Raw genomic sequence first — 26,659 nt, 5'->3', positions numbered from 1 at the left:
AAGGGGCCAACAAAAACTAATTGATGGCATCGCATCACCACTTTCCTGCTGCTTTCACAGTCTGAACGAGCTACCATTTCACTTTACACACTTTTCCTCAGGTGTTTACAGATGTGACCATAAGTGAAAAATAAAAGGGGAGAAAATGTGCAGCTGAGAAAAGGGCATGAAGGTTGTTTGTTTTGAGGCAGCAAATATGTGCCAGTGGCTTAACAGATGCTAGACCCCAAAGTGCTTCCAGAGACCCAAAAGAGCTTCCATTTTTGAGGCTGTCATTTTGCAGGATTAATGAGCGTGGCACCTGGCTGCTGTCTGGAGCCCCGCTCAGGCTGGCCTGGCCCTCTTGGGGAGTACAAGGATGTCTATTTGTGGACTGCTTCAAAGAGTGGTGATCTCTAAGTTCGCGGTACTTGGGTCCAGTGCCTGTGAATTCTGCATGGGTTTGAAGAAACCTAGCAAGTCAAAGCTGGGGTTCTGTATTACTGGGAAGTTTTAAGAGCATACTGTATTTATGTTAGAAATATGATGGGAGAGAAAGATGGTTAGACTTTAAGTTGCATTAAGTTTACATTTTGGCTTTCTGGCTAATAATTATGGTCTACTCAGAACTTAGTAGCAAAATACAAGTTTCTTCCCAGAGAGCCTGCCAAAGCAGGTTTTCTATAAATCAATTGAGATTCATTCTACATGAGCTATTAAACTACTTAGTTCCTGTTTGGCCTTGTTCCCTGACTTTATAAGACTGTACGACTGGTATGTTCTTAGTCAGTTTTTGTTTTGTTCTTTAAACCAGGAAGCATTAAAAAAGCAGCTTTTGACTAATTAAAATTGCATTTGTTTTATCCATTTATCTTCTCCAAAGATAGTCTTGCTTTTAAGATTGTGAAAATAGATTAGTACCTCAGACAGATGGTTTGGTTTTTAAAAGATTTAAATATGATGTATATCTGTCACACTGCCTTTCTGGAAGTGACTGGCAGTGATTTTCTTCTGTATTTGAACAGCATTGTTCCAGCTGTTGCACCTCCTTAACTTAGGAAAGCAGGAGCAGAAGTGGACTGTTGTTCATGACTAGCTTCAGGAGTTCGATTTATAACTAAGGCTGAACAAAACCTTTTCTTGCCCATTTTTGTACTTGTGAAAACCTCATTAGTGATGTGAGCTGCCCGTTACAAGCGAAAAGATTTAGACACCTCTTCTTATATCTGTTACCTTACTTTGAGAGAAAACTGAGCAGTTTAGTGTTTCCTTCTGAGCAGACTGGATCCATCCATCTCTCCTGGGTCATATATGAGCATGTCACAGACTGTCTTCCAGTTCTGAACCTTCTCAAGAATAGATGGGAGATTTTTCCTCTGATATAAGCAACTTTGAAATGCAAGTGGTATATACTTGTCCCCTTCCTTGCTGCAATAAATATCAATTACTGCTTTAATCTTTCAGTTCCCAGCTAGCTTAATGTACTGCCAAGTGTATGCATTTGTATGTAGCATGGGATGAAGCACAAGGCATACTGTGGTATGTATATATCACAATGTTGTGCCCTAGACAGAAACCATGCTTTGTGCCCTAAATAAAAGTTATTTGCAGGGGCTCTTTTTCCTTCACATTCAAAATCCAGTGCTCACTCAAGTGTCAGAAACACCGCAGCACAAGCTTTTGCTTACCTCTTTATGTGTAAGCATTGGGCTAACGTAAGGTTTGTCAAGTTCTTTTGTCCTCAGCACTTGCTCTTTTTTTTTTTCCCCCCATTTCCTTGCCAAGAATATTTGCTCTTGGGCAACACCTAGTTTTTGGTGTCTCCTGAACTACTCTGACCCTTCAGGAGATAACCAATAACTTCTCAAACCCTTAAAGGAACTGTCATGGAGTTTTTAATTAATGTTGGTAGGGAATAGAAGATTAACAGTAACATGGCTATCGGTGCTAGAGACAAAGACATAAAAATTAATGCTTTACTGATTGTTAAGAAAGGCTGATAAAAAGTTAGCTAGCTGTGTATGAAGTGCCTGTTCAGAGTCTCAGACCTGGTCCCATGTTCAGTGAAAACATGCCTGAATGGCAGGTTGTTTGGTGCCTATGGCATTGTCAGTGCATCAGGAGTCCATGTTCCTTTTCCCCTAAGGGGAATAAGCCAGTTGCCCACTAAAGATGAGGCTATCTGATTGTCCTAGAAGACAGCATGGCAGTATTAGGGGATAAAATGACCATCTGCAATATTTTGGAAAAAAAGAAACAGGCAAGTGAAAAGAGTTAGCTCAAACCTGGGAAAGTAGGCTGTATGGGGAGCTGAGGAGTGTGTGCTGGTTTTCTTTCTATTTAAAAATAAAAGCAAAGCAAGGTCTGATGTTTAGCGTAGCTTCCAATCCACTGTCAGAAAAGCTATCAGGTTTAATGTTTTGGTATGTGTTGCAAGATTGGGTATTCATATGTTATAATAAATTTCATTAGAAAATTAGTTTTTCTTTGTTTATTTTGCTTTCCACACCACTTTCCTTTTCCTTTGATCTTTTCCCATTTTGCTTCATTTCTTGAATTACACTTCCTTTCCTTCCCTTCCCTCTGTCTTTCATCTTGTTTCTTCTCTCATTCTCTTCCTCCCTGTGGTTTGTGGGGAGGAGAGGAAAGTGTTCTCAAAAGCTGACTTCAGCCCAATGTGTGGGGCAAGACTTCTGTGCTCTCAGTGCAGACAGAGAAACACAACTGCCTTCAGTAGGAGTTTGAGAGTGGTTGCTAGTATCTTTGCCCTGTAAGGTAACCTGTCTGTCTCTCTTGTGACTTACAAAAAGTGTCAAGAGATTAGCCTTTCTAGGCTAAAACTAGCTTTTGTGAATATTCTTATGTTCCTTCCTTTTATCTCTTTTGAACTGTGAACTCCTTCTCCTTGTATTTCCATTTTAATTCTCTTTTCTAATTTGTACCTCAGTTTGTTTAGCTCCCTGTGCCTTGTCTTTTGTTCTCTGCACATCCCAATGGTCAAGCTGGCCAGTAAGAGCATTTTCCAGAAGATCAAAATAGGCAAATGTTTCTTTCATCCCTGTGCTGATGCTGCTGAGGGTGTCCTTTCTCCTTTGCTTCAAAGGGAATTAGTTCATTACCACTCATATTAAAAGACAAGGAGGAAGCCATTTTCTAAGGGGCAAGGGTTAGATACTCAATCAGACTCTAGGTTACCATTTGGAAATAGCTGAGCATTGTCTGACACCCAAAAAGGACCCGAAAATGGAGGGCAGATCAGCTGCTGCTGCTTTTGCTGATCAGCAGTGGTTGTGTGGACAAGAAGCACTTCTGCATGACTCACCTTTCCTTATGGCCTGTGCAAGTGTCTGGTCCACCAGGAATTTGCCCAGCAGCACTATCTGAGCTTATTCCAAGTCAACTTTAAGGTGTGCAAATAGAGAAAAGAACCCGCTGATAAAACTGTGCCACCTTAACAGAGGTCTTGCGCAACATTAGTGGTAAGTCCTTCTAAACATTGGCTTTAAAGTCACTCGCCCAAAACTAGTCAAAAGGCCTGTGACCTGAGCCTCGCTAGATCTGGACTGATCCACCTAACCAACCCTTCCTTCCATGAAGGGAATAGTTGCGCTTTTAGGAGTATGGTCCTGACAGAGAGAGAGATCTAGCTTCTACTCTGTCTATGTCTAGGGATGACACTCCTTGACTCTGTTTCCCCATAAGCAAAGAAAGAGCAAGGTTCGCCTCCCTTTGAAGAGCACTCTGAGGCTTATTTCATTAATGTTAGTACTTTGAGTTTCCTGGGCTGAAGAAATTACAGAACCCTAATAGTAACCACTGTTCCTGTAACCATCACTGTTGCTTTTGCATGTTGCTTTTTATGTTCTCAGTTGTGGTGTACTTCAGAATTAAATGCCCTGTGGCATCATTCTTGCTTATTTCACTCTTCTAAGCTGCTTTTGCCCATTCTTCTTTTAAGCAACTGTATTGTTTTACATGTTACAGATATGTTAAACATGCTGCTTTCTCTGTAACTACCTTTTACAGCAAAATAAATTGAGTAAAATCAAACCAGAATCCTAAACTGAATAGACTACAGTTATGTGCAAGTCAAGCTTCATATCTTGTATTAATTCAAGAAAAAAGATAGGATGGCATTGCATGGAATTGACACACTTTTTACATATGAACATCAGCAAAATGCTTACTTGGCCTGAAATTGACCTTAAAATAAGGAGAACAGCTAAATCTAAATAGGTCAAAAACAGGCAGACAAAGACTACCTTGGCCAGCACAAGTTACAGTCAGAATAATTTATTAGACTTTGCTTTTCAATACGTGGATTAATCTAACAAATATACTATTACTAATATGTCCCAGTAGATCTTTACTGGCATATAAATACCCTTTTAGAAAGCAAGAAGTGTTAAAGCCCATCAAAGTAAAAGAACCTTACTTCTATTAGTAGTATAGAAACACTCAATTTTTCCTAAATTAAAACATGCACAGGGAATATTTGGCATAAAAAATATTTTATGTACTTCAGCTGTTTTCCAAGGAGCCAATCCTGAAAACACTTGAACATATGGGTCACTTCATTGTCATGAGTAGGTCTATTAAAGTTGACAGAGTTGCTCATGTAAGTAAATGATTTATGGATAAGTGCCTGCAGCATAAGCCCCCAGTGCATTACTTCATTTTTTTTAATGTTTAAGACTCTCCCCTCCCAATATTGTGTTGGGAGGGTATTTTTTTTTATCATCTGTGAAGCTGGTGATTTGTCTTGAACACTGCAAAGTGAGCTTAGTTTGTGTATGTTTTATTGTTTCTGTTGCACAGGTCCATTGCGGTCTATAATGAAAGATCTTCATTCAGATGATAATGAAGATGAATCAGATGAAGCAGATGAGAATGACAATGATTCTGAGTTGGAGAGATCTGTAAATACACGGGGAGGAAACAGAAGTCGCAGGTGAGTGTCTTATGATGACAAACAGCTTGATGGCCAGGATGCTGCGCTTGCTAGTAATTAGGTGGGGTTTAGTGTTCTCACACAGTGCTGAGTAACAAACAGCCAGAGAAATAAGACTCTTTCTAAAAAGTACACATATAAAAGTGCTTTTTCTGAAAACTCTGGGAGCTAGGCATTCCCAATGCAAACTATTTGTATACTAAACCACATTGTTATTGTGGTGTTATAGTCTGTTCATCTGACTTACCTTGGTCTCATGCCATTGTGACTTCAGAAACTAGTTGAGAAGGCAAGGTAGAGAAGGAACTAGAAGAGAAGTCAAAGCAAGCATCAGTCACAGAAATTACTGTTTTAAACATTCTTCTTCCTGACTGCAGCCTTAGTAGGGCATTTCAAAATTCAACTGTTCTTCAGGCAGTTTGAAGCTGTTTGAATGTTCTTGAAAGTTATGGAAAACCTGAAACACAGACTCTCTCAAACCTTTTCATAGTGGGTCCTTTATCTGATTCACAGGGTTCTGCTTGTTCAACCCTTTGTGAGCTCATAACACCTGAGTGCCAATGTCAGCAACTGCTTAAGTGGAAAGGTAATAGGAAACTATTAATGAATGTCAGCTGTTTCCCTAATGCACTTTAGCAGCTGGAATCAAAGAAAAAAAGACCAAGAAGACTAGCAGTTTGAGCATTTGTTAAAATGTCAGTGATTGTATAAAGGATGGTTTTAGGCTTGACTCGTCTCTAAATGTAGGGATTTTGTTTCAGTTTTTTATAAAACTTAAGGCTAATGTTTCTCTGCCTTCTTTTTATCCTCAGTAACTCTTGTTTTGTTTTTTTTCTTCCAACAAGTAAATATTCCCTGTTGCTCCTAAGTAAATGGAAGGTGATACTGATAAGGATCTGAGCTCTTGCACATGGCCCCTCCGAGATGCTGAATTTTTAAATTGTAACCAGGAAAAGTGTGTTATTTATGATGAAGTTTTTAAGATGACTTTTCAGACAAGTACTTGTCAGGAAGGACAGATTTCAGAAAGATTTTGGAAGAGCGGAGAAGTATCTCTAAAAAAAACCATGTTCCTCCTTCCAGATGGCTATGAACAGTGACACAGCCTCCCTCCAGGGACTGTGGAAACAGCAGTGTAATTTTCTAACAGTTTAATCATTTCTGTAATGTTAGCTGCTGTTAACTGGACAGTGTAATGTCAACCAAGTGAAGGGAGCCAGTCTTGTTCTCCATGCTACGCAGAGCCTTTTCCAGAGTGCAGCTCCGCTCTGATGCCTCTCCACTACTGAGCAGCACTTTTCCAAGTTGCTTTGACTAATGATGGCTCACCTAGCAAAGAGTAATTCTTAGTATCCAACCTCAAAGTGTGAGCTAGGCTTGCCCCTGCAAGCAGCCCTTTGGAGGTCTAATGTCTTGGCTCTGTTTCTCCACAGAGTTAGTCTAAGTGACGGCAGTGACAGTGACAGTAGTTCAGCTTCTTCATCACTACATCATGAACCAACACCACCTTTATTGAAAACCAACAACAACCAGGTAAAGTCAGAATTCATAAATATAAGCCTGGCATAGGAACATGCTTGCTGCTGGGGAGCTGGTATAACATTCTGATTGCTTTAGTGCAATTACTTAGCCTGTAAACTGAGGTTAGGACTTTTTTTTTTCAAGAGATGGAAAAGTATCTGATTAAATAAATACTGTAAAGCAAATTAGTGTTTTCATCAGTATTTTAAGGAATGTGTCCCTTCTGTTGAATTAACTTTGTAAGGTAAACATTGTAAACCGGCTTTACAGCATCAGTCATACAATCAATGCACTTTTTGGGTTGTATTTGTAGGAGACACAATCACATCAATGGGTTCACTCTCAGGAGTCTATTAAACCCTCTTTTACCCTCCCCACCAGTGTTTATCTAGAAGATGCAATAGTTTTTACTTCACTGTCAGAAAGAGTACTTGTTCCATTTCAGTAACAGCTAGTTTTTGTATTATTTTTAGTTGGGAAAGTAAGGTAGGTCCGTTTTCCAGAAAAGAAATGAAATAACTTAGAGCTACAAAATAAGTTGGGGAAAAATGAGAATTAGACTTTAGGAGTTAATTCGCACCCAGTCAACTAAAAAGCATGGCTCTCTAAATACGTAAAAGCTGGTATTCTTAAACAATTGATTTTCATTATTTATGAAATACATAATTTGCCACTTATTTTAGGGAGCCACAGCTGACTCCCAGGGTCAGTTAGACCATATGTAAGACCATCATGTAATTTACTGAAATCAATATGAGAATAAATGGCTGTTTACAGTAATGATGTAGTTAGAATAGCATTTACATGTATTAACAGAAGTTTGTGGTTTAGATGATGAATTGAGTCTTACAGATGAGCCCCTCCTATATCCCCTGGGATATCTGTTTCCGTTCTCTGGCAGAAATAATTTACATTTCATTGTTTTTCCAATAATATACAAGTTTACTTATAGTGCAAAAGCAAAACAGTATTATTCATGTCATTTAAATTCAAATACACTGTGGGGAAAAAAAATCTGGGGAATAGGCTGTGCACTTAATGATTTTTATGAACATAAAGAAGAAGGAGATTCCATATCCAGGAAGCATTTGTAGTATCCATCAGAAACTCCGCAGGCTTTTTTGAGTTGATTTACATATAAGTTTCAAGTTTTTCAGAGAGGTTCTTTCTAGAAAAAAATCAAACTGTAAAGATATAGAATGTTACATTTATTGGAGACATAAGCACAAGGAGAATGAAGCATCCGTCTATGGCTTGTTGTTTAGTGAAGGCATTTACTTCTGCAGAGGGAATGTAACTGGAAATGTAAGTCTCAATAAGCAGAAGTCCACTCAGTCACATCTTTCATGTTCCTTTCTGCTTCAGTGACCTAACAAAAAGCCTGTCTGCATGTTTAGGCACTCCAAACAATAGCAGTGAGCCAGCTAAACGTGAATGTCTCTCTGCCTTCTTGTGTTTTCATAATTGAAGTGAAAATTGGAAATTTGGGGAAGCCATGCTTGCTAGCATCGTGCTGCTTGCTAGAATGGAGTTTTTGATTTATGAAATCAGGCTAAGTCCATTTACAGCCTGAAATGGCTAAGACGGAGTTAATGTCACTGCTTCCATAAGCTTCCTCTGATGTGATTAGTGCCATATCTCCTCTAAACAAGAGTGCTTGAGGTGTTTGATTTCAATCACACATCAAGAGCACTGTAAGGAAGCGACTCTTTCAAGTATACTGTGTCCTCATTAAGGTTCTGTTTGAAAACGACTTTAAATTTTAGGACAAGTGGGAGTCAAAAAATTACAGCTTAAAGCTAACTAAGAATTTTCTTCCTTTATAAACAAGTAAAGCATCTAAAAGGTACTGGATCCTTACATAGAGATCTATTTTATCAAGACAGGATGTTTTCTTTCACTGGCCCAGACTCCAATAGTCCTAGGGGTGTTGAATCTAAGAACTGGGATTTTTCTTCAGAGAAGTATCATGTTTTGCTTTCTGGCTACGCATCACTCTTGGCTAAGCAAATGCTTAGGTAAGATTAATTCAGATCTGCAGTCACTTTACCTATGCAAGAAAGTAGCTGTTTACCTGCCTCATGCATTGTTACTGTGCTGATCACTCCGGGGGAGCATATATGTAGTTTTAGTAAATTAAACTAGGGAACTAGAAGAAATTGGAAGGAACTTACAGAAAGCTGTCAGTGAGGTTTCATGGTAGCCCAGAAGAGTTGTTTTTACAGGCCTTCATTTCCATGGTTTTCCTTGTTGAGTTTTGTACTGTGTTGTGACTATCCAGGATCATTTTGGGCGAAATCGTGCTATTGATGCCGTTCTTACAATGGCACATAAAACAAAGTCTTCATCATCTGTCATGATTTATTTTCCTTTGATGTTTTTCAGAAGAGCTGACTGTACTCCAGGTTAGGAATGACATGGTGCTTTTTTAAATGTACTTCTAGCTTCAAAAAAATGTTTCTTTTGTGTGATGGGAAAAAAATCAAGATAACAAACAAGGATTCTCTGCTTCTCTGAAACATTCCTCACTTGAATCCTAAGATTGTCATATTAAGCATGGTGTTCTGCTGATTATTGACATGCTCTTCTCAACTGTGCTTCAATACTGAATGAAGCATTGCTGGTTTGTATATGTGGTAGTAAATGGCTTTGTATTGCACTGAAGGAATGGTATGATATAAGTACAAGACAAATTACTGCCTTTTGTCAAGCATTCTTTTGCAGTTACAGCTCATGCAGTCATGTAAGTTTTGAAATCTCTATTCTTCAGAAAAGAGGCAGCACTAAAAAAGAAAACACTGGAAAAACATACTTAGGTGGTACTTCAGAGGTACTGAACAGTAGTACCTCAGCATCATTTTGTGTCTGCAAAATTAGACTTCTTATCCTACTAGCATGCAAAGGACATACGCACACAAAAAATAGTCTCAAGAAGGCTTTAAAATTACATGAAATTAATTCCTTTAAGGATTAATAGTACCGGTATCACCTCATTCCAGCAGTTCAGCGTTTTCTGTTTTAAGTTTCTGTTTCTGAAAAGATGCAGGTTGATTGTATAGATGAAAGAAAGTAAAAAATCAGTTCTGAGTTTGGTTTTCTATATTCTTCTTGTTTTTAAGTGACAGCAGGATTTTTCTTAAGCAATTGTGTCCAAAAATGTATTTAAGGATTTTCTTTCTTTTCCAGATTTTAGAAGTCAAAAGTCCAATAAAGCAAAACAAGTCCGACAAACAAATAAAGAATGGCGATTGTGATAAGGTAAACATGAATGGGAGAACAATAAACTAGCCTAGAAAATGGTATTAATGTATTTTCTGCACAGCAGATAATCATATTTTTTTCTTACAGAATGAAAAAATAATTAGTATATCTTTGCTTTCAGTTCTTCAAGGGCAGATCTTTCTCTTTTTGTTTTTAAATTTGTTTCTTCCTTGTATTATTTAAAATGAGTTTTCCTTCCCTCAATACATATGGTGACTTTGCAAATGTCACTAGATGGGAATCTGCCATCTATTATTTATTTTATCTGTGCCCACCATAAGTTTGCATTGTGCTTCACTGAACAGGTGATGATTTTTGTATAGGAGACGTCACAGTTGAATTTCCAGTCAATAAACCATTCAGGCAATATAAAAATATTTTCCAGAATCCTTTCCAAGGGTTACACCTTAGGAAATGGCAGTGTGATTTAGCACATGTTAACCAGAACAATACTAAGCAAGAGTTACCATTTAACACAGGGAGAGGCAGTTTTGTAAAGTCATGTCAGCTGGCTGTCAATAAGAGCTCTAAGACACTGTGTGAGAGAACACAGTGTAATTTCCCAGTGTGGACCTCTGAAGGTTTATATTTTGCAGGTAGTGGTAACTTCTTTGTGATACTGTGAGGCAGGAGACTGAAGCAGCAGTATCTGTTGCTAAATTTTCAGTGGCCTAATCCGTAGCACCTTTTCCTTCCTTCAGATGGGTGCTGTGTCTCTCTGTGCTTAAAAAAAAGGGGAGGGGGAAGGGTTTCTGATGTCTGAGACTGAAAGTCAGTGATTGGGTGGAGAGGGGGGACATGCCTGTAGAATAGGCTGATATTCTGGGAAAGAGGAAAGTGGAAATTACCATTGGAACAATGTTTCTTGACCTTTCTTCCCCTATATCTCCTTGTTGACACAGAAAATTAATCAAGCAGCTTTAAAGAGAGAGAGGGATTTGCTTGGGAACTTCTATAACCAATTCATGATCCCCTGGTTAGGAATCCTTGTGTTTATTTTTTTCTAGGGTTCTGTGTGGAAAGGTGGGAGCTGTTTGTCAAAAATTCTGTTTTGGCAGCCCTGGTCTCAGTTAGACGTGTTTTGTCATAGCTGAGCCACAGAGTTTTTCTTCTTCAGCAAAGAAATGTTTAATTTCCAAAGGGAGAAGGTGGCTATCCGCTGAACTCCTGACATTCCTTAAAATGTATTTCTGTGCATCTGAAAAATGCACTGTGAGTGAACTTCCAAAGTTCCTACTGATTACTTCTTTTCTAAGAATTAGTGTATTCTCTTTGGGTTCTTATATATTCTTATCATACTAGAAGGCAAGTTCAGTGTACAAGTATCTGAAGGGAGGGTGTCGAGAGGATGGAGCCAGACTCTTTTCAGTGGTGCCGAGTGACAGGACGTGAGGCAATGGGCACAAACTGAAACACAGACACTTCCATCTGAACATGAGGAAAAACTTTTTCACTGTGAGGGTGACAGAGCACTGGCACAGGTTGCCCAGAGAGGTGGTGGAGTCTCCTTCTCTGGAGATATTCAAAACACGCCTGGATGCAATCCTGTGCAATGTGCCCTAGGTGACCCTGCTTGAGCAGGGGGGTTGGACTAGATGATCTCCAGAGGTCCCTTCCAACCTCAGTGATTCTGTGATTCTGTGATTCTGTGATTCTGTGATCTCAGTTGTCCAAAAGTCTTTTGAATTTCTGAAAGAATAATTTACTTAAGGTTGCTTTGTAATGTAGCAGTACCTTAAGATTTTCAGGGTTGCGAAGTATCTAAGAAAACCCTCAAAAACTTGTGTTTGGGCTGAATTAAGCTAAAGAAAGCCAGCCTATTAAAAAAGGAAGTTTAGTTCAAGTAAGATTTAAAATAAAATTTCCATTGGTATTGTTTTTTGAAGAAATCTTGAAGTTTTTGAAATACACAGCTATGATTAATTAACAAGTTGTTTATTACTGGGGGGGGGATTTGTTTCTAGGCATATCTCGATGAACTAGTAGAGCTCCACAGAAGATTAATGACATTGAGAGAGAGACATGTACTGCAGCAGGTGAGGAACACTCTCATGCTATATCACAGCATGCTCATTGAAGTTGTGAAGTCACATCTGTTTTTGTTCCCTTCATCTAAAATCTTATAATCAGATTTAATAGCTTTCAGGCTTGTAGAGTACTGCTTATTAAGACTTTCAGTGCAGCTTAGGGAATTTTTATGAGTAAATTGTGTTGCCAAGTTAATTGACAGATATAAAAAAATAAACAATGTCTATCTGAGCTAAATTTTTCACCAGTTCATTGTTATATTTCTCTACATACTGAATCAGTAATAATGAAAACAGGATAGGAGAATGAGTACAGCTGTGTGTCATGACTTGATAAGAATTTTGAATTTGCTTTTTCCTGAGAATGACAGGCATTTTCTCACAAACAGTTAAGTATGTTTGCTATGACAAACAGAAAATACACAATTCAAAGCAAAACTCATTTTTGGGGGAAAAAAAACAGTGTATTTATTCAGTATTCTGAAGTCATGGAAGCAATGAAATATGAAAATGTGCAAACCAAGAAGGCTTCAAATTTATTGTCCAGTTATGCAATAGTAAGAATTTTATATTCTTTGTTTTGGATGACAGTGTCAGGTACTATTGGATTACAAATTGTGAAAATGAAACAATAAACAGCATTAACAAAGCAGATGTAATTGTAGCACAGATGGCTTCTTTTATTACGTTTAGAGGAATTATGTCCCAATTTTAGAAACTTTGCAAAGAGAGAAATTTTTATCACTTTTAAATGACTTCAATCACTCATCAAATTTCTCAACACTTGGATAAGTGAGTAAAATATATTTTGCAAGCCTCTGCATTAATCTGTGAGTGTTTATTAATTCAGGCTTAATATTGTGAGTAAAGATCAGAAAATAATTGAGGGATTGGTGGAAAGAAAGATTTCAGTTAAAGATATTCTTAATTAAAGAGGAATGCTGATGGCTGTGTCAGATGTCATCTGTTGTGATACACTCATGCATATTGATTATCCTTCATATTTAATATACTATTGTTTCCCAAGTTCATTTTGTCTTTTGTACAGATTAGTGCTTTTCTCACCAAAGCACTCTGTCAGAATGGTGGAAAGGCAAATTTTTATCTACATTGGGAAATTGGTTTGCAGGAGACTAAAAGATATGAATTACCTTACCCCCTTTACATTATTCATGAATGGAGTCCACATGAAAACTGAAATTGAAGAAGCCACTGTGTTGTAAAGTCATGCCTTAGCTTTGCCTCTCCAGGTATCCAAGGCATAGCTTTGGAATGATTTCACTTGACCCCAGCAAGGGGTCTAGGTGCCTTCAAGTGAAATTCTGAGAAAGAAAAACATCTTCAAAACCTTCCTGCAAAGAGAAGATGAAAACAAGCAAGTCCTCCCAAAGACAGCCCAGCAGTGAAGCTGGGCCCAGAGAGGTTGGGCCAGCTCCATCCTCAGAGGTTTTCAAGTCCCGATGGGATAAAGCGCTGAGCAACCTGGTCCAGCCCCACAGCTGAGCCTGCTTTAGAAAGGACTAAAGACCTGCCTTCTGACCTGAATCATCCTGTGGCCCTAAGAAATTTTTCCAGAAAAAATAGATGGTTCAAATTGAATCTGTAATCCTTTTTTTTTTTTCTCTCTCTTTCTCTCTCTTTTAGTAGCACTTGTGTATTTTGTGGGGAGGAAGTACATACCTTTGGCAGAAGAAAGATGGCCTTGTCCACTAAAGTTTTTTCAGTCCGATATTAGAATACAGTTACTAATACTAGGAAAAGCTGTGTGAAAAGAGACACGACTGAACTGGAAGTTTGATGTATCCTATTCTGAGTAAATGAAAAAATAACGGTGTATTCATGTGGATTTAAAACTGAAGATAGACTTTTTTTTATCATGAATATTTATCAGAGAATAGAAAGTATTCATTAGCCTTTGCCTCATAAGTCATTTAAGAGTTTTATTTTAATACTATAATCTATGACTTCTCATAGCATAGTGTTCAAGCAGTTAGTTATAGTATAGAAGTTAGGTCTATTAACTGTCAATGTTGCCTTGCTCCCTAGGAGATTGTTGTCCTTGCAAATTATTTTCCGCAGTTTGGAGGGAATTTGCGACAGCACTGTGCATGCCAGGACAGTGGGTGTAGTACTCTACTGATGTAGCTAGTAACTATAATTATTGGCTACAAAGATCTGCTAGAATTCAGTGAAGAGCCATGTTAGTTACCATTTCTCTGTTTGCGAACTTACACTACCAAATGGTTTATGTTGTTATAAAACACAGAACGCTATAGTGGCAGGAGCTGAGTTTTTAAAGCCTTTAATCCCTTAATTCATTGGTTCTTATGATTTTATCAATTCACAGAAATGTATCTGCAATATTGAACAGTAGTTTTGCATAGAGTCAGTGCATCTGTGTATTACAAGTAATGTTGCCTTCCATCTTAAATATCCTGACTGCTTTGCAGCTATGTAATTAATGTAAAATACTTCCAATGAGTCTGAGAATAAAAATAGACAGTGCAGAGCTGAAAACATTTTCAGAAATGAATGTGAAACTGCTAGTCAAAGAGATACAGGAAGTATGTAGGGACAACAAGAACTACAGAGCACAAGAAAGCAAGGGATGAAACTGTGGAAAAGGAACTACATGAGAAGAGGGAGTGAGTGTGGAAATGTGCAACAAAGCTGTAAATACCTGAAGGAGTTTTAAAGATGGTTGCCGGGTCGGACTGGAATGGCAGTAGAGGTGGTGTGTTCCTGAGTGATGTTTCTAATCTATTTAGTCTATGTCAGGGAAGGTAACCAATTCCTGCATATGTCAGGGATTTTAGGGACTTTTTAGGGAAAGGAGTTGCAAGGGAAAAATGAAGGCACCGATCAAGGTTGTAAGCAACAATAATGTCAAAGCAGTGGCTCTTGAACTAGTACTTGAACTGCTGAGGGGTATGACAAGGAGAGAACAGCTTTTCAAGTCTCAGGTGTTACCACGCCTATAGGCAGTGAATTCAGTTGACGTGGAAATGAGAAAATGTATCTGTTTGAGGATGGGGCTTTTTCTGAAGAGGGGCATTTCTCTTTGAGGCACTGTGTTAAAGGAAGGTGAAATAAATCCATAAAAAGAGGGAGAAGGCAAGAGAGATGTAATGTTGAATTGCAGGTTCCAAGATACACAGCTAAGTAATCCTGATTTATAATGATACTTAAAGGTATGTAAGAATTGCCCATGAGTTAGAAGGCAGGTGAAAAAGAACATCTGGCCAAGATGAGTCCTGTGAGAATCACCTGAGCAATTCCGATGCGAATATTGGGACATGGCTAGATAGAAATTGGTCTGAAATTACATTTTTAAGAACAATTTCTCCCATTTCTTTCACTATAATAAGGGATTTGGGATTTACAATGATGAGGCAGCATTTTTTTCTGTAATTTACAGTGAAACAGTAGGGATAATGGAGCATTTTAAGTCAAAAGTTAATGCCATGTGTCCCATATATTCAAATTTGGCTGCCTAAAGCTGCATTCCTAAATCTGCTTTCCCAGGGCAGACGGTGTTAACATGACCCTGTGAAAGGCAGTGAGAGTTCTGGTAGGACTTTGCCTCTCATTTTGAGGCTTCAGAAGTCATATCTTCAGCTGGTTTAAAAACATCATTGATGCTAATGCACTAGACAGCACAGACATAAGGAAGAAATTGAGAGTGTGCAGCACTGCTGAGAATCACATTGCTCATGTTCACAAGGTGCTTAATTTCAGAAGGCAACTATCTTCTGAGATTTTTCTGTGAGGGGCAGCTTGCAAATCTGGAAGCTATCAGATGGCTTAAAACCCTCCATAAATTGAAAAATGACTATGTCATTAGTTGCACCTTAGCTTCTTCGTGTGTGCGTGTGCGCACATGCGCGCGCACACACACACACACACACACACAAACAAACACACTCATTTGTTTGTTCGAAGGCAGATAAATAGTTGTAGTATGATGGATAATGATGGTGGAATGACATTAGGTAAACAGAGTTGTACATTACAGCAGTAAAGCGAAGCTTACTTCAACATGAACAAATGGAATATTTTTCAACTTTGAAGCATGAACTCCCAGAATAAAACATTTTAATGCTATTTCTAACATTATCAGGCTTCCTAGTAACTAATCTAAACCTTTATTCTTTTTTCAAGTATTTCTGAAGAGCATAAGGAAGTGCATGATAATATTGTAAGTCATGAATTCTTCATTGATGGCAAACAGGCAGATAGTTTCTGTTGAGCTGTCTGGGTTTATGTGGATATATTTTTGTACATCCATTAAAACTTTTGGGGGTTCATTCCGGTCTGATTTACCAGATGCCCTGACATGGTGACTATATTTCTTGAGGTCAGGACGGCAATATGTTTAAAATGTTTTTATTTCTCTTGGTCTGGGAGTTAAAAGCCTAGAGTAGAACCTGATCAATAAGAAAGTTACCAGTTTGTTTAAAATATTTAGTGCTGCTTAAAAATACATGTGTTAACACTTTTACATGTTCTTTTTCTGAAATCGAGTATATTGCTGTGGCGGTTACAAGGAGTGGTGTTCTTCCACAGTATCACAAGGAAGCATTAGACAGGATTGTTCAGTGTAGCTGTCTTCCCTGCCTCAGCTCCTGTAAACTTGTTCTACAGCTAATTATTCATCACAGAGTGAATATTTGGAGACCAAGCCTGAGATTAAATTTCTAACTTTACAAAAGTGGGCTGCATTGACTCCTTAGCTTCTCTCTTAAGACAAGGCTCAGAAAAGTGCCTAAAAGAGTGAATGAAAAATAACATATATCAGAATTGCCTTCTAGGAGCAATCGGTTTTTTTTTCCTTTTGAATTTCTCTCTCATGTTAATTGCAGGACAGTAGGAGTTGGGAAAGTGTTGCAAGAATCCATGAATCATCAGATGGACAAATGAAGTAGGCAAGGTTGGATTAAAAATTTCCGTAAGGAAAAAAATTAAAGCCAAGAGACACAAATTTAAAAGAACTTCAAATAAGTGCAAAATCAGTGCTAAGTACTTTCAGAATCTTGTACAGCTGCAAATCAAGTTAAATCTAGATACTCCCTTTCTTTTTTCCCAACCTGTGGAAAGCAGAAAATGGTAGGTGATTAGAAAGAGGGATTTTTAATGTAAAAAGCGTTTCCCTCTTTTATTTCATTTCCATTCTGTTTCATCCACCATGGGGTGTGGCATTCATTGTCTGACAATATACATGAAGTTATTTCATTTATCATAAACATAGTTCTTTCCTCTGGAGTCTGCTCAGAAAAAAACAACTACTTAAAAAATGAAATGGGGAGAGGGTAATTATACAAGATTTGCTTTAAATTCGATGTTGTTTTTCAAATTAGTGTATTCTTACCAGATTTGTCATTTTAAGGTATATTCTGTAAGCCATGTGTGCGCAGGGATCTTCTTCAAATGTGGAAAAAGAGCTACAGTTTGAGTAGTAAAGTTCAAAAAAGTAAATAATATAAGTCTTTGCAGTGTTTCAGTGGAGCTGTATGTGGTAGTCCTAAAACTAAATGGGTTTCAAACTGAAGGATTTTCAGAGGCTGCCAAACTCTGGTTTGTTTTCCAAAGTCTGTGTTATTTCTACTGAAGCTGACGCTGTTCCCTTCCAAAGATTAAGCATGAGACTAGATCCTTTGGTCTGATCAGAGCTGAACAACTCTGAGCCAAGCAGGAGCTTTGCTGGATAAAGAACTGGTGATGTACTGGCAGTGTACAGGATCTTGCCAGCCTTGCAAGAGTACCTTTTTGTGAAACAGACCAAATGTTTCAGAAGCTGTTGCCTTTCTTGACCAAGATGAAGTATTAATACTTGAAAAGAGAGAATGGGTATATGTCTTTGCTGTTCATCACCTTCTTTGCAAAGCTATCTCAATGCAGAATTGCATCATACTGTAGAAATGTTTTTAAGCTTTGGGGAAAACTAACAAATGGTTTAGTAAATACAGTTTTGGTGATTTTCAGCCAAGCCTTCAGAAACAACAATGGTAGCTGAACCACAGTCTAAGATGATGAGTTCAGTACAGGATCAAGAGTTGACCTACGCACTAAAGTGTATCTCCACCTCAAGTTTCCAGTCAGGATTAAGATCACAAATGTTTTATGCTGTGTAAACACATAGCAAGACACATTTTCTTGTCCTTGAGAGATAACAATATTTGCATACATTTTCCTTCTTTACTTAAGGAAAATTCTAAAACACTCTCTTGCACATTGTTCTATGTGAATGGATTTGTGTATCTATACAGCTATTCGCAGAAAGGGAAAGTATATTTGACACTTAAAAATTGAAAATCATTGCATTATTTGGTGGTGGACTACTCTCACCTTTGTATTTTATCTGTTCAATCTGTACTTTCCAAACATTTGTTAGATTTTGTAGTAGTTGACAACCCTGTTTGCAGGGTTGTTAAATAACATAGTACCAAGAAGTTTCAAGCAAACTTTAAGTTTGCTTGCAGTGTTTGGGGAAACAGACATTTAAACTGAACCTTTTTATAACATGCGAAGCATAGAGAGTGACTGCCTCTGAGAACCAGGACAAATCTGCCTGATTAGAATGGACTGCCACTAGGACCTAAGCTTGCTTGTTTAAAAACTAGGCTTGTATCTTTATACTGTGCTGCAGTCTGTGGTGTTCTACGTATCCTGAACCATGAGAATAAATCTAAAGTGGAAAATTAAGGTTCTTTTGATAGGTTGGAATGGTTTTGCTTCTCAGTGACTCTGATTTTTGAAAAGATTTATGCTCAGAATCAGGGTTGTGATGTTTGAAGCTAAGAATATAGTGACCCTGTTCTGAAAAGGCCAAAGCATCAGTGATGAAATAAGCTCTGTGCAACAAAGCCCTGAAGATTTCATCCATACAGTAGCTCTTAAGCTGTGACACAAAATCCAGTGCCTTCAGGTTCAGCATTATGGCTGGACACAGTACAAACGTGACATTGAATCTAGCTTGAATGCCACAGAAGAGATAGTTGGAAAGACTGAGCAGAAGAACAGTGTGCTGTCAGTGCATGACACTGCCAAGAGACTGGGGTACCCCCCCATGTGCTTGTCTGTTGGAGTGAAGAAACACGTGGAGATCCATAGCCATGGCACGTTTGCACTGCTTTAGCCCTATCTGACAAATAATAGTTTGGTTTTCTAAGATGGTGAATGGGTTTTTATTTAGGTTTATTTAGGATGCACATCCTAGTACTTATCGTATCTGGAGTTACTTGTTACAGATCAGTATCGAGTGTGACCATTCTTTCAAAATATAGACTACAGTTTAGACACTACAAAATTTGGAAACTTCAGACAGGCTCTGATTCTTCTAGTTCATGCCTAGACTAACATATATCCTGTTGATATTCTTCTCAGGAACTTATGACAACTCTTCTGATTCTTATTTGAAGAAAACTTGTGATTATAGATTGTACAGTCACCAGAAGAGATTTTCCCATGCCATTGATAGGAGTAGTTCATGGTTGTTCTGCTTAAAAAATATCAATTGATTTGGATTTGTTATTCCAGAAATAACTGCTAGTACTAACAACTGATGTGACAGCTCTTGAATACAGGTGGTTTTTTTGTTTGGATTTAGACAAGATTCTATCAGGATTGTTTTGTTTCTCTTGTTTTCAAAATGGGCTTCTGCTAATTATTTTCTGTAGTAACCTGCTTGGCAGCTACATGCACAGTAAATATTCCAGAAAGAGATCTTCCTGCTTCTTATAAATATATATATGTGTGTGCGCGTGTGTGTGTATATATATATATATATACACACGCGCACACACACGCGCACACACACGCGCACACACACGCGCACACACACGCACATTATATATATACACACATACATACATACATGCATATATATAAAAGAATGACTTAGTAAATGTGCAGGTTTTCTTTTAACGTTTGAAGAGTATATTCTCCATGTTGATGTTTGCTGTAACAACAGATGGGAGTAGGCTGCGATTATGGTTGATGATGAAGAAACAAAGCACTGTAGTCTGAACTACAGTTCTGTGTCAAAAGAAAATAGTGTGTAAAGGATTGTGGTTTAATCTGAAAATATTGGGACAATTGGATTTGTTTTATACATCTCTTATGGCACTTAGAGGCATGTTAATACATTCAGTGGGCATGTGAAACAGCTAGAATTTTCAACTACAACTTTGTTTTTTTTCCCTTTCAGATAGTAAATCTGATAGAAGAGACTGGACACTTTCATATCACAAACACCACCTTTGACTTTGACCTTTGCTCACTGGACAAAACCACAGTCCGTAAACTACAGAGTTATCTGGAGACATCTGGAACCTCCTGAGGATTCAACATCTGGCTGCATCAAAAACTGTTTTTTAGGTGAAACATTCAGCATGATGCAACCAAAATGAGGGGGGAAAACAAGCCAACCCTCTTCAGCTATATTTTAACTTAAAGCTAGTCATCATCTCTTGATAAAGGAGAGGAAAAGTGACAAGACTCAGAGGACCACTCTTCTCAACAAGAAAATGCTCTGGAAGAGAGTTAGCCTGGATAACCTTGAAAAACAAACACACAGAAGAAGACAAACAAAAAAACTTGTTCTTAATGAATGTGTATGGTATCATGTATCTCTCTCTGTGGTGTTCCAGTCCACAAGATGAATGCATGTTCAACACACTGCCTTATTACATTACTGATCTATTTATTATTACATACATACATTCTGAAGTCATTGAGTAGTTGAATGACACTACCAGATGTTGCAAGTACTGGGGTCCCGTATATGCTCCTTTGATGCAGTACCATCGCCATCACAAGCCTAGTAACTTTACTCATGTTAAAATGCCATTTCTTGCTAACTTTCTGTAGTCACTTAAAACACTATAATCTTGTTTCCACTTCTGCAGTTCCAGGAAACAAGATACAAAATGGGCGACCAAAAAACGGCCCTATTTTTTGTTAACAGTATGCCACGGTAGGTTGGACCACAGCAGGCTGGACCACAGGTCCTTGGCTCTACCTGTTTATTGATCTTGGATCATGGTAGAAAATGCACCAAATAGGATCATATGACTTGCTGTCTAGCCTTAGTCAATAAAGCAGTAAGACTTCTAACAAAAAAAAAAAGTTACTGTATACTGTCCTGAATCCAGCACCATTTGTCATCATTCTCGTGTCTGTTTTAATGTTATAATATTAAATATATATTTAAAAGTGAAGGTGTTTTGCAGGATCATCATAAAAGGAGGAATACTGGTCCTGCTTTCTAGGGAAATGTTGTAGAAAATTCTTGATTTGGAGCTATTTATTACTATGAGTTTCAACACTCTACTGCTGCCAGTGTGTGACTCACTTTTTCCATAAAACTATTGGCATAACTTTTTTGTTTGTTCGTACAGTATATGGTCTATTCAGTCTGGTTTGTCTTTTCTTTTTTTTTTAAATACCTGATAAATTAAAACCCTTTCTTTGAACAAAATATATTCATTGATACACAGTCACACATTGAAACGCATACATACATATATATGTGTGTGCATATACATACGCATGTATATATGTAGATATACATATATGTGTGTGTCTGTGTTTGTCTTTTACACTTTTCAGATTTTGGTGTCTGTTCAGTAACCTGCTTGCGTTTCCAGAAGAATTTCTTGTCTATACAAATGAGTATTCTTTCATATTATCTGTTATTCCTTTAAAATCAGGATCCTTCTTTATGCATGTGCAAAGGAAAGGGTATGTAATCACACATCAAAGCTTTGTGCTCTCATATTGTTGATGGTTTCTTGCTGAAATCATCACCTTTGTATTAGGAGTTCAAACCCCCCAATGAAAAGAGAAGGGAATTAAGAAATACTTCTGGATCCAAAGGTTTTTTTCAGGTTTATTAGCCTTAAAAAATATATCTTGTTTCTAGACTGGCCGTACGTCACGTGTATGCTTATATGCCACATGTAGTCTGTCTGTGTAGAGCTGAACAGTAGTATCTGTATGATTTATTTCATGCATACAGTTTGTGCATCACTGTAAAACTAAATTGCTATTGAGGTTATTTCTTAGTCAGATGGTAAATCTTAACACTGTTTCTTTAAGTCCAAAGAAAATTTTACACTTTACTCTTTTCGAGAGGGGGATAAGGGTTGGGTTTGGGGGGCTTTTTTCTTATTTAAAATGTTGTTTGACCACACTCCATAGGAAGTCTGTCTTGGGCTTCCAAAGAACAAGTGTACTTTTTTCAGTAATGTTATGACTCTTATTGATGATTGGCATGAAGCATACTTGAAGCATTATGTTGTTCTTCTAAGTCCATGTCTCAATGTGCAATTGTTGGGGGTGGGAGGAGTGTCTTTTAAAGTTACTTTTGACATCAGGCAGATGATGGTGGGAGGGAGGGCTTGCATGTGAGAGGGATTCATTTCCGTTTTTATCAACATTTTATATGAAAATGTTTGGAATTCTAAAAGCAATCTTAAAAACTTTTGATCTACTAGTGTGTATTCAACTTGCTATCTTATAGTTGTACTAGATATATGTGGAATTTTGTCATTTTGACTTTTCTAACTAAATTTTGTGGTAAAACCTCTGAGTTCAGGGGGAGAAGGATCTCTTGATAAGGCTAGTCTGAATATTGAATATTCCACTGTTTTTTAGAGATGGTGAAATAAGTCACTTTACCTATAAAATGCTAGATAAGTTTTGTTGTACTTTGTGAATGGGGATACAGGAAAACAGGAAGTAGGGAAATAAGCATAAAAGGGAGATGATAGCAATTACAATATAAAATTACTGCTAAATTTCCTACAAATCCTGGAGCATTCTTAAAATCTTAAATTTTATAATTTGAAGTTGGGAGAGAGAAGAAAAAATATAGACTGCAGAAGTGTGTGTGTGTGTGTGTGTGTGTGTGTGTGTGGTATTTTCCACAAAATTCTGATAGAATAAGAGCTATTTAAGTGTTGATCTCATTTTAAAAACTGCATTAGCTATTTTCATCTAATTTTGTATGCAGAAACAAAATAAATCCTTCTTCAATTGATTTCAAATACTGATATTTATCTTAAAGAAAAATCATAAAAACCCTTCAAAGTCCTTAATATTTGTAAGCATTGATTTTTGGGACCAGTTAAAATCTTTTAGCAATAAATGTTTTGGCATTTTATTTAACATAAAGCTGTTTAAAACAAAATTGTCTGAGAGAATTTGCGTTAATCCAGTGAGATGACCAGGATATTAGCAGTAAGTTGCTTTATCTAAAAATCTTTTTCAGCATCAGTGAAGCACTGTAACTAGAGTAACAGTTGTACTGAATAGTAAGGATAGTTTTATTCTTGCCGCTAACTCCACCTCAGGAAGTGGGTATGCAAGTGGATAGGTAACTTTTAATACCTTCCTAGAAGTTTGGGTTAACTTAAAGGCTTTACTAGAAATTCAGTTTCTTCTATATTTGAAAGCCATCTTAGTCCAAGGTAAAGAAGGGAGGAGAGGATGTACACTGAAGTGAGGAGAGTCCTTACAAGATCCTGTGCTGTCTCTTCAACAGCCTTTGGCCAGTCACTTCTCATGGTTAATTTGTCATGTTCGTGGGTTGGATTTTTTAGATTAAGTCTATTCTTTTAATTTCAGAAGCAGAGTACATATAGTACTGTGCATTTGGAGAGCCCCAGAATATTTGTATTAATGTTTCTTTTCCTTGGGGAAAAGACTTAGAAGTTCTTGGGTTTTGTCCTGACCCATTTGTTCTCTCATATTCTCACAATGATATAAAGTATGTTCACAATCTGTTTCAGGTCACTGGAAGATTTAAGTATTGTCTTGATTTCTTAGAAACTATATTATTGTTTTAGATTTCTTGAACAGCCCATCAATTTCAAGCCCGTTACTTACAGTTTGCAAAATGGATGGTAAACTTGTCGGGAGGTCTGTAGAGAAACCTGCCTTATTCAGTTGTCATATGCTTTATCTCACCATCAGGACAGTGTCTAGGGTAGGATGTTTGATTCCTTCATGCTGTAAATCTTTGCTTGTGCACATCACTTCTCATCTTTTACCACTTGTGTTTTAATTGCAGGCACTATATCTTTTAGCAGGCTCTTGTTTCAGTCTATATGGGATTTTTTATTTATGTATTTGCTCAGTGGTCCACAGTTAGTGCTAATCTGGAGTCTATTTTGAACTTCTTGGGGATCTTGTTATTTACTCAAGGCTGCTCTGTGTGATCTGTAGCGAGGTGACCTTGAGAAATTGTTTTTAAAATTGGAAAGACGAAGCTGCTGCTGTCTGTAGTGTAAATATCTATTTTGGCATTTGTAGTACAAGGTACTGAAATGGAGGCTGATGGTGAAAGTGCTGACTGGTCTTTAGCCATAGCAAGAGCTAGCAGGCACATCAAAAATAAAGGGTATGGAACACGTTCCAGAGCTTAACAAAGTGCAAGGCATGTCTTCCTCTGAGCCTCAATAGTTTCCGTAGTTGTTAAGTAGTATATAGTGTACACCAGGAAGCTATTCTGTATAGTGTACATGGAAGATTTGTTGCTGGGCATGAAAGGCTTAAAAATGGATGATGGGGACTATGACTCATATTTCTGCAGTGCTTTTGTGTGTGCTTGGGAGTTAATCAGTGCATTAACACAGCTAAACCAATGACAATTACAAGATCATCCCTTTGCATGAGTAAGCAGACAAATTTACGTGAAAGCACGATCATATAAGGGCCTTGCATTTACTTGAGCAGCAAGAAATGCCATTGTGACTAGACAGGAAGGAGAAATATTACCACAATGAAAACAGTGCTCTTTCAGTAAGAAGAAGAAAGAGAAGTGAAAGGGAAAGGAAAAGAAAAGAAAGGAAATCCCTTAGTAGCTGAGCATAGTCCCTTACATTAAGGAAGAGAATACAGTCTGAATGGTTAGATCTGCTGTAAGACACCGTCACAAAGTTTGCAGAATGGCAGCTTCTCAAGTTGCCTGCTATAAAAACTGTGGTGGTATTGCTGACTTAATAATGAGAGATAGATGTATTGCAGCGTGATACAAATATCTAAGCTGTCTTATGGTTTGAGATGCTGATGTCTGTTTAACATTTGTGTGGATATTACATCTCATTTATATTCTGTGTTCTACCTCAGTCAAATTGATTTTGTCACAAAATGACAATCTTGCACTTTTCTTCATTTATTTTTAATTTTTCTAGCCTGGAGATTTGAAGTCAAATGCAGGCCTGTGAGTACAGCAGGAGGTCATCGCCAGAATAATTTGGACTGGAAGTATAGCTTCCCTGAATGTTGCATCAAAGGGGTCATGCATTTTCATATGTTCTTTCAGAGAATTGATGCTATAAAACTGGTCCTTCCATTAATAAACTTTGCCCTTGTCTTCTCTATGAATAAGGCATAAATGATTATCTTTCATCATTGCTCAATGAGAGCAGAATTCAAGGTCTGTGTCCTGTTCAGGAAATAGGTTTGTGAAGCTGTTAGCTACATGTTTTCAGTAAGGCCTAGAAATAAAATGTACCTCTGCAGAAAGGAAAGAAAAATGTGCTAAAAATATTTTCACTCTTACCTCCCCCTCCCCGGTAATGTGCCCTTCAAAATCCTTAAATGTCTAAAGGCTGTCAAAGAGACTACATACAAACCATTAAGAAATCAAAAATATTGAAAAGATAAAACAAATGAGTTGTATTAAAAGCCTGGCTGTGCAAGTAATAAGGTCGTGGTGCTGATACTGCTTTCAGTGCAGAGCAGACATTCCTAGCACATGTGGTTTATGTATTCATGTCTGAGTGGGTGGTCTAAAAAATAGTGCTAAATGCAGCAAGATGGCTTAACTTTTGAAGGGTGGAGAGGTGACCTTCAGGACAGGCTCAGCCAGCACCACCCAGCCTATCTGAGATAAAGCAGTTTTCTTTCAGCTGTGTTGAGCAGTTAAGCCTTCACTGTGCTTATTTGTCCAAATATTTGAATTCATCTTTGCAACTGTATCAGTTCCACTGCAGGGTTTTACTGCCAAATTTAATGCTTCTTTGAGCAGTGTAGGTTTGGAGTGGGATTATTTTGTTGGGGTTGTTACCTTCTTTGGGAAAGGCATGAGAGGATGGAAGTGGAGTGTGGTGGTGATTTTTTTTTTTTTTAGTTCTGTCCAGCAGATAATACCCTCTAAAATGTTTTCCCACAAAAACTATCTTAAGTGTGTGAAGAAAGTAACTGCTTTCATTAGAGTGTCACTCTTTATTAGCACACTATAATCAGAAGACGAATTAAGATGAAGCTTCTGTGAAAAAGTACACAGCTAAGATTAGGATGTGGCCTGACATTCTGCTGCATGACTGCAAGTGGGGGAAACTTGCAATTTATTACTAAAGAAATGTGTAAGACTAAGACTATCTTAGCCTGTGGATTGAGAGACTTCACAAGGTAAGGCATCTTTGTGATTAAGGTGTTACATTAGTGTTTTTGAATTTTTGACTATCTCTTGCCTAATTTTTGGAAATGTATTCTTGCCTTATCACAGGTATTAGGAATAGGTGTCCAGGGCAGACACTTTCTTCCTACTGTCTTGTAGCTACAAGACAGAAGGCTGCAGTGTCCTTTCTCTGAATGAACAGTTCAGTTTATGTTCAAGATAAGCCATGAAGTTGGTTCCTCAGATAAATTTTCTTTATGCTTTGGTAGGTACAGAATTTCTTTTAATTTCAGAGAGATGATTGTCCTCTCTGCATCTATGCAATGTCTTCCTTTCTTCCTGACACAGATTCTTAAAATAGTGACAACAGAACATCAGGACTCAAGCTCTGCCCTTCTATCTTAACAATGTGATGTATTAGACATCTTACCAACTTCTGATGTCCTGAATGAACACTGAATCTAGAGTTTCTTCTTCAAAAGGTGTTGAAGCAAAGAGAGCAAAACTGAATCT

General features: G+C 37.7%; 1 protein-coding gene across 13 annotated transcripts in view; it reads left to right on the top strand.

Moving 5' to 3' along the window:
* The window catches only part of MLLT3 (MLLT3, super elongation complex subunit), a 155,138-nt gene extending 129,996 nt beyond the window's left edge, over window positions 1–25,142 (top strand). For 9 of the 13 annotated variants that reach the window (XM_026073490.1, XM_026073487.1, XM_026073484.1 and 6 more), the window contains 5 exons: window positions 4,798–4,930; window positions 6,364–6,463; window positions 9,638–9,709; window positions 11,677–11,748; window positions 19,946–25,142. In XM_026073490.1, coding sequence (XP_025929275.1) covers window positions 4,798–4,930; window positions 6,364–6,463; window positions 9,638–9,709; window positions 11,677–11,748; window positions 19,946–20,077 — 509 coding nt within the window. In that variant the 3' untranslated portion in view covers window positions 20,078–25,142. Of the gene's footprint in view, window positions 1–4,797; window positions 4,931–6,363; window positions 6,464–9,637; window positions 9,710–11,656; window positions 11,749–12,989; window positions 13,226–13,383; window positions 13,504–19,945 lie in introns of those variants that run through there. The other 4 variants (XR_003254806.1, XM_026073489.1, XM_026073488.1 and 1 more) reach the window with 4 other exon arrangements.
* Window positions 25,143–26,659: the final 1,517 nt, after the last annotated feature.

This window comes from Apteryx rowi, unplaced genomic scaffold, assembly GCF_003343035.1.
Source record: "Apteryx rowi isolate R43461 unplaced genomic scaffold, aptRow1 scaffold_37, whole genome shotgun sequence".
NCBI classification, from domain to species: Eukaryota; Metazoa; Chordata; class Aves; order Apterygiformes; family Apterygidae; genus Apteryx; species Apteryx rowi.
This window is presented reverse-complemented; position numbering and strand designations above follow the sequence as displayed.